The sequence below is a fragment of the Syngnathus floridae genome, chromosome 17, assembly GCF_059516105.1.
Source record: "Syngnathus floridae isolate MCC-2025c chromosome 17, RoL_Sflo_1.0, whole genome shotgun sequence".
In the NCBI taxonomy this organism is placed as follows: Eukaryota; Metazoa; Chordata; class Actinopteri; order Syngnathiformes; family Syngnathidae; genus Syngnathus; species Syngnathus floridae.
Window position 1 is genome coordinate 9,068,494 of NC_142429.1, and position 8,858 is coordinate 9,077,351.

Genomic DNA, 8,858 nt, shown 5'->3' on the forward strand with positions numbered 1-8,858 from the left:
CAACACGAGACAAAGATAAAGAGGATGGTTATTATAAGAAGCTGCAATGTAGTGGAGCATGACAGCATTTGAGCAATGGATGCAGGTTTAATGCCCAGACAAGTATGGGAGAGGTTGGGCTGAGATCAAGCTCTCTTGTGGCTTTGGCTTTTTCTGCTTGATCCCGTATAAGCTTAGACTCCCGGGAAGGATGTTCTAAAGCCATGTAATTAGTGATATTACATTTCTGAAAACAGTTGTGGGAAAAAAAAATATATATATATATATATTAAAATATATATATATATATTTTTTAAAAACTATATATATAGTATTTTTTTTAAATATATATAATTATACATATACATGTATATATATTTAGATATTTACTTATTTATTTATATATTTATTTTTTATTTTTCTTTCTTTTGACTACTCTAAAGGAAAATAATAAGCCCAAAGACTTTTTCTGGTAACTGGATCTTGTTTGAAATCACAGATTACAATTAAACCCAAACTGGAGAGTACACTTTGGTTCTTGTAAGCCTGAAGAACTGAGCCACAAAGGGCTTAAGGATAAAAGCTGTCAGTGGCACTCTCACAGCCCACAGAATATTATTGCACCAGAACACATTGTGACAAAAGAAGAATAGCTTGGGGAAAAAAATCACCCTTACCTGAAAGTTTTTACTGATTGAAGTTTATTCAGCAGCCAGTTAACGCAGCTCATGAAAAAGAAGTTTGTGCACCAATGAAATTACTTTAACAAGCTGGCAAGAGAAAAATTTGACCAATTCAAGGTTGAGTTAAAATCAATTTTGAAAATAGTTTAGTTTTGGTTGACAGGCAGAACATTGAAATCATTGGAAATATGAAAAGTAATTGGGGTTAAAAAAAACAAAAAAACACAATGCCCGAGTAGATACATTCCAAAATATGCGGTCCTATTATGACTAGCACAAAACTAAAGCATTTGTCTTGTACCTTAATGTCTTTTTTGTCATGTATCACCAGGGATTCCATCTTTAAATGGCTATTATGATTTCTCAAAGTTATGGCCACAAATACAGTTGGGAAATAACATTTCTGAAGCACAACTGCACCATTGTTGGTTTTTTTTTTTTTTTTTTTTTGGTACATTCTCCCACCTTGTGCCGGGTGCTTGTAAACAATCCTGACCCCGTTTGACAGGTTGCTTCAGTTAGTCTCACACCGCATACCCAGAGTTGTTCCTGGTGCCTCTGAGCTCATGGATTATTCATGGCTCATGGAGCTGTCCCACTGTGTGCCTCATTGTCTGCTAGGAGGACAAGCCTCCATGCGTCACTTCAGAACCAAACATTGTCACACACCCAATTTTTGACATGTGACATTGATCAGACCAGATTGACACCAACCAAATAATTGCTCTCTGACCCAATAAGATGATTATCTTTCGTTGTTGGTGTTCTGGTTTTTCATTATATTTAACAGCAGTTGAAATCCCCCAAAAAATTTTATTGCTGAATTGAGCGAGCATATGGTAGGTATCCTTTTATTCTCCCCCTCCCAACTATGATATTTCATTGCTATGAAACTGAAGTGTTATTTTGGAAGCTCCCTGAGTATAAATGATGAAACAGTCATGTAATTCCGGTCTGGGTAGTTCAGTGTCACCGCGTACGACACTTTTAGGAATCTCTCTCGCTCTTTACCAGCTATATATATCAATAACTCAACGTTGCTCAAACGTTAATATCACGCAACACACAAAATAAACACGTAAAGCTTACTTTAATAAGTTAGTCCTCATCCACGAATCCATATTGGTCCATATATAAGACGCACTGGATTATAAGGCGCACTGAGAAAATTGGAGGTTTTTAGGTGTGCCTTATAGTGCGGAAAATACGGTACATCATTTTCAATATAACAAATGAATTCCAATAAATACATGCAGATAAAAATCACTGCTTGTGGAAAGAAATGATGTCTCCTATCTTGACTGATATATTTTTTCTCTCTCTTTACTGTGTAGGTTAATGAGGGAAGATTACATTGGAATTCATTTGTGACTTGGCACCCTGAGGATTCCCAGCATCAGTTGCGACTGGAAACTGAATATTACCTCCAACTGAGACGTATACAGTGACTCACTCCTGGTAAAGTATATAGTCTGCCATATGTGACCCCCACGCTTTTCTCTTTCAAACAGCAGGAGGTATAGAAGTCATTAGCATATATAACACCCCTGTCACGTTCGAATGCAACATGAGCAGCCCAGTCAGCGTTGCTATTCTTATTGTTAGCATTGGTTGTCAAGTGCAGGCACTGCAGGCATCCATGTTCTGTTTTAAGTGCAATGCAGAAGTGGCGGCATAGGGGGGGTGGGGGTGCCATGCTGTCTGTGGCTGACCTGAAAAACATGAAAAGCGGCTCCTTGGCATTGCTCCCAGAGGTTGCGTGGACTGTGGCGTCAAAAATACTCCTGTTGCGCCAGCTTCTGTCGCAAGATGCCTGTTGATAAAATCTGGGGCCTGGTGGGTAAGCGGCTATTTTGAGGGAAGGAGGGTGAGGTGGATTATGACATTTAATAATTTAATGTTATCCATTCAAGGCATTGTGATAACCCCCCTATTATTATTTTTTTCAGATATGTTGGGTTTAACTGGGGACGCATATGGTTCTCTCAAAAGTGGACTTTGCTCTAATTAGCGTAGATCTATGGGTGTGCTCAGAGGCAAAGCACATCCCAGGATGCTGGACGTGGGCCTGCTTTTCTCTCTTGTAAGGAAACGGAGCTGTTAATCTTTAATCATCTCAGGCGGGTTGCTGTGAAACTTTATGTGCTCATCATTAGCTTTTTGGCAAGAGATGGAATAATCAGGGTCAAGTTTAGTGTACTCTCTCTTTCAACTCCTATTATCTTTATGTTAGGTTGATTGTTTGTTGATCGGGTTAGGGTTAGTACTGTAGTACTGTACTGTAGCTGAGGGGACGGAGAGAAAAAAATGGAATTTATTATTTATTATTATATTTATTATATTAATTTATTATTATTTATTGGAGAAAAAAAGACCATAGCTATTGTGGGACTTGGTTACATTTTGGGGCTTCATTCTGCATCCGGATATCTTCAATCTGTGCAGAGTACAAAGAAATGTCAAAACTGTCAAGGCATTCAGAAATCTTGGTCTCGCCCGGTGGTCATTTTAAGTCCTTCGACACGATGGAGAACAAGCAAAAAACTGACATGCACACACATTTTTTTATTAGTCGTAAAACAAAATATATCAAAATAATTATCAAGAGCCTTTTTTTTGTCGTTAAACTTTTCGAATATTAATTGATCTCCTGATGTGTTCCTTCACAAGTGTTTTTGTTCCAGTTTCATTTTTGCATATATGTGGACTGAGGCTCAAATGGCCAACTGGTTCAGGAAATTCCCCCGTCAAGAGAGAATTAATTATGCATTCGGTCGCACAGGGGGTTGAGCAATACGGTTTTAAGGAGCTCTGAGAATAAGAACAACTTTGAATTTGTCCCTCATGTGCGCCAAATCCTTCTTGCCTCTCCTCCAAACACACAGTGGCCCTGACTTCACCCATAGCGCATCAGATGCTCAGAATTTTGTGTACAGAGCTTGAAAATAAACAATTCCAAAGATGAACAAGAATAAAATTGAGCAGGAGAAATATAAGAATGATAAACTAACACATTGTATTCGGAGAGGTTCCATGCTGCCAGGACTCTATAAACTTATATAATCAACAAACATAAATTCCTTTGGATGAAAAACTATAACGACCTTGTCTGGGACAACAGTCCAAAGATATTTCTCAACCTCAGTGGGACAGTTACAATCCAGTGAAGCCCATGCACATCCAGCTCTTGTTTGTTTTCCTTCTCCCTTGTCATGAATTTTTCATCAGCCACTCTGTGACACATTTCATGTGTTTCCCTTATAAAAAGCCCAGTAAGCATTTTTCCACGAGGTGATATTTGCTACTGCCCTGCTGTGACTTTTGATTATGGTCTTTTCACCCCTGGCTGAAAGAAGAAAAAAAAGGGAGGGGGGGAGTTGGGCGATTGCACTGCACCAAAATATATGTTTTGGTTATGTTGAAATTTAGCAGACTGTATCAATTATTGATAAAGTTATTTTGTTTAAGACTAGGACTTTAATTTTGTATCTCTCGGCGAGGAAGGCGTTCGAATCCAACCGTCATAGAGTCAGACGAGCTGTCATTGGTATGTTCCCTAGTTAGTCTGGTATCCGGTGAAAGGCCGGTCGATAAGAAGACAACCAAGTAGTGAATGGAAAAGCAATTAGCGTAACATTTGACCTGAACGTTGTGGAGCCAAATCACCCCGATAATTACAAGGAACGAAAAAGGAAAAACACGTCAGCCATGATTCTATTCTGCAGAAAATCTATCGATTGAAAGTTGGATATTCAATAGCGTCCGCCCACTTACATTATGTCTATAATGTGTATGGCAAAAAATGGGCACTCAATAAGTAAAAATAAATACACATTTTTGAGTCAAGTATCACAATTTATTACAAAAACTAGAATATTTTTTCATCTGTTAGTGCTGCCATGCTTGAAGCATATAACAATGCAGTATAAAATCTCCACCTGAAAATCCAACAGTAAAAGCAAAGATCATACAGTAGATGCTTACGCAGCATTTACACAAGTTAAGACATGCTGTTTACTGTACAGAGAACATTCCTAATAATGTACAAACATTCTGCAAAATGCCCCATAAATTGCATTTCAGGACTACCCTTGCCTTATTTAAAGTATTCTGATAAACACACGGATCAAATTAAATTGAAGAAAAATAATGAGAGACAGACAAGCACTCGTGAATGCGCTGAGATTCTTTTCAACAGCCCAAGGCACTCAGGCTTGAATGTTGGCAATGGGCGTGTCACCCTTCTTCACACGAAATCACGTCAAGCAATTGGCAGGAGGGGAGGGGGAGGGGATGAAAAGTAAAAGAGAGGAAACCCAGCGGTCTGTTGAGCAACTCTTCAAAGAAGTCCGCCTTGTCCATTTTCACAGTGAAAATCCCTGGCAGTCAAAAAAAAAAAAAAAAGGAATCTCTCGAGGAAGTTGAATCGCAGGACATCTTTTTTTACAAAGACTACATGACCATCTGCTGCATTCAATTTTTTTGTTGTCGTGAGCATCCTCGGGTCATCGGACAACCTGTCGTGCATTTTACACACCGCATAAAGTTGCAAATGTGCATTACTCAAATACTCTCCCAAAGAGGAAATCTGGTTTGAAAAAAGGCTTTGCTCATATTTTTTTTCAACTCAGCATCTAGTAACTGCCTTCAAATTCCTTTACAGACTTTCTGACCACAGCGACCTCTCCGTTCTTTAGTTGAGATGGCGGCAAGCTTCAAATGTCCACTTGGAGGCACCTCCGTAAATTTCAAGACTGGTTTCCAGCCACGCAAAAACGTTGCCCACTTGTGCTTTGCTGCTGCAAGTTGCCAAATTATAGATTTCTCCCACGGATAGTTTCCGATCCCAGATGTGAAAGTTGGCCAGATCTCCAACAAACGCTTGAGTGGCGTCGAAGCCTCCACCGTACGTGTCCTGGAGAAAATACAGATTGAATCAATCCCTGAATATTGATTGGGAAAAATTAGTCATGTGACAATTTGATGACATCACCTGCTCTTGACCGAGGATCAGCAGGCCTTGTGGTTTTATAGGATGATACGGTGCCAGGTTCTCACCGCTCCCCCTCTTGACGCCATCCTGGAAAGCTTCCCAGACCCCATCACGAGTCGTCCACGTCACGCAGATATGATGCCATTTGCCGTCATTGATCAGGAAAGGCAATTTGGCAACCTTGACGACAATGTAGAATACATCAACCTCAATCCAGCCCGGCCGAGACAAAAGTAAAAAAACGAGCAATACCTTATCATTAATCAAGATCTCCATTGGGTTGTTTCCCCATTCGATGAGCACCAGCTCGTTAGCCTGACCGGGAACAGCGTAGGAAAAAGGCGTGCCCACTCCTGGGGACGCGTTGGACTTGAGCCACATGCAAACGGTGAGTGCGTACATCTCAGGTAAACTCTTCTTCACCTTTGCGTACATGTAGTTGGTTCTCAGTGGAAATGTGAGTTGGAATTTATCCAGAGGCCTGTTTTCTCGCTGACCTGTTTAGAGGAAATGGAAAAGTGTTTACGTGGCATATATTTTGCATGATGTCGACATCTTGCAGAATGCTGCTACAAGTGCTTCCTCAATCATTTGGTTAGCTTAGCCGCTGACATTTGCAAGCATTTGATTCGGTACAGGAGCACAATGGAATTAGATCTGCCCTTCTTATAGATCTTCATGAGGCCAAAATATGAAGAACACCTCTAAGGTACAGTATACCAGCGATTCATCAGGTGCATCGCAAGAAATGATCCAATTACACTTAATTGGTCCCCAAAATATATTTGTAACATATAGTGGCAGGCAGAGCTTAAATGTACAAAAGTACTACATAAATATACTTTAATTAATTCTCAAAAGTTAACATGGAAAGTTTGAATAGAAAGCATACGCTATCTCCACAGACTGAGCTAGAGGGGGGACTCCGGGGGGTACTGCCCCCCCTGAAATATGCTTAGACCTCCCCCAGGTGCCAGATTTTGGGTATTTTCATATTTTTCCCTCCATCCCTCATTGGAAACATACAATAAATGTTTTGTACTGTTTGTTTTGGGGGTGTGGATTCCTTGAGGGATATCCTTGGCTACCCAATGGCCCTCACAAGGACAAAGAAATCCTAGCTCCACCAGCAGCTACTTAATCTTAAATATTTCAGTATTTAAAATGGTTGAACACCTACAGAAAATATTTTTATATTGTCTGGTCGTCCCTCATCAGATTGCGCTAGTATCCCTAATCAAGTGTCCAGTGAATGGATCCTCCTCAGCACACTCGTGCAAACCCGCTGGGGATTTACATTGGAATTATACATTACACAACAAATCCACGATGGCGATGCTCCGGATTTGCTTTTAATCTCAATTTGATATGCACATCCGAGGAGAGGTGACATTTCCAACATTCATCTCGCTGCCCCATGAATACTTGTGTCTGCCAGGAGATCAGAGCCCGGTCCCAAACACGTGCACACGTTTCTGGTTTTAGGTTTCAAATGGAGGGATAAAATGCTTTAATCTGATGGAAGAGCTGTAAAGTCTCCAAAAATATTTGCTCCCTCATGGGATGATGGAATGATCCGATTTCCCCACAGTTCTGTACTTGAAGGACCTACCAGATGTCCTCTATTGAGTGTATTTGTACCTTTCTCCAGGTCGGTGATCCTCTGGTGCAGAGACGTGAGGGTGGACTCCACTCTCCCACGCTGCTCTGTCTCATTTCGGAGTCCGGGCTTTCCCTCCTCAATGCTATTCACTCGGGACAACACCTGCCTCTCCAAGTCATCGATTTTACTTTGGAGCAGGTCTTTGAGGCTGTTGGCTTGTACTGAGTTGTTACTTCGACTGAATTGCTGTGAGAAAGGAAAGGGGGAGAGATAGATACACTTTGAGCTGAGGAATCTATTCTCAGCATAGCAGCAATTTGAAACTGCTCGTTAAGTTCACATACAGAAAAAATATTTGAAGTTTTGCTCATGCATTGAAAACAATACACAAATTCTGGCAACTGTGTAAAAATATATAATGTGTCGTAGCTATTAGTGAGTAATTAATTGTATTGGATTAAATCTTGATGCATATTTTCTCCAATAGCCTGATCACCCTACCTCAAGGTTTTCCAATCTCTGCTTGAGGGACTGTAAAGTCTGCGAGAGTTGCGCCAAAGTGTCCGCGGGGCCCCTGGAAACATCCCCCATGGTGTTTTTGGTGCCAGGTTCTTTCCTCCTTCCCCCGGGACGCCCTTCCCCTGCCTCGGCGCCGCTCTGGCTCTCGCATCGCGCTAACTTTGAGGTCAGTTCTCTAATGGTTTCCTTCTGGTTCATGATGGTTTCCTTCTGCTGCAAGACCGTCTCCCTCAGCTGCACCACGGTGCTCTTCAAGTCATCACCCGGGACGCTGTTTTGCAAAGTAGCGGCGCATATGTCCGTATCCTTTGGAACCGAGGTGCAGATAAATTGCGTTTGTCCTCCAAAGTCTTGACTGGAACTCTGCAAAAAGAGGCATGAAAATAGAAAAAATCTCCAAAAGCTCACACCGTCTGTAGTTTGCATGTTGGCTTTTTGGAGGTCTGCGATTTGCTTTGGTTTTTAAAAAGAAGCCCCAGTGACTTCCCGTGTGTAGTGTAATCCGTGTGTGGAGGAGAACCCGTTTTATACAGAGAGCATGCTTGTGCGCAGAGCAGCTTCACTGCATCACCACCGGAGGGGAGGGAATCTGAGTCCCTCATTAATAGGCACCAGAGGCAGCGTCACTTCCCAAAGAAAAGCCCTTCCATTTTGCTCCCGGGCTTGCACATGTTCAATTTTTCTATCATTTGACTACTTGTCCTTTATCACTGCTAGTTAATGTTTACGCATGGCGGGAAGCCAATAGCTAAATGCAGCATGATTTGTTTTGTTATTTGTGTTGTTTTTTTTTTTTTTTGTGAACACACTCTCTCTCTCTCTCTCTCTCTCTCTCTCTCTCTCTCTCTCTCTCTCTCTCTCTCTCTCTCTCTCTCTCTCTCTCTCTCTCTCTCTCTCTCTCTCTCTCTCTCTCTCTCGCTCCCCAACATACGCACAAATGCGCACAAGCAGAGCACAAGTTGAGTTTCAGCACCAAGGACAGCGCCATCCAAAGAACAGCGTTTTCTCTATGCCCTTTACTTTTTACACACACACAATCAAAACCTCATTACTTCTTTATCTCTAACGATATACAGTAAGC

The 8,858-nt window shown here is 41.3% G+C and overlaps 1 protein-coding gene across 2 annotated transcripts; it reads right to left on the minus strand.

The window, feature by feature from the left end:
* Window positions 1-4,494: 4,494 nt before the first annotated feature.
* Window positions 4,495-8,513, minus strand: nptx1l (neuronal pentraxin 1 like). 2 transcript variants are annotated; one of them, XM_088357713.1, is made up of 5 exons: window positions 7,760-8,510; window positions 7,297-7,504; window positions 5,908-6,152; window positions 5,656-5,835; window positions 4,495-5,577 (listed from the first exon to the last, which is right to left on the minus strand). In XM_088357713.1, exons 1-5 carry the CDS (start codon window positions 8,201-8,203, stop codon window positions 5,356-5,358), a joined length of 1,299 nt encoding a protein of 432 aa, XP_088213839.1. In that variant the 5' UTR covers window positions 8,204-8,510; the 3' UTR covers window positions 4,495-5,355. The 2 variants fall into 2 exon arrangements, with proteins under 2 accessions (XP_088213839.1, XP_088213838.1); XM_088357712.1 differs by having other exon boundaries at window positions 5,656-6,152; window positions 7,760-8,513.
* Window positions 8,514-8,858: the final 345 nt, after the last annotated feature.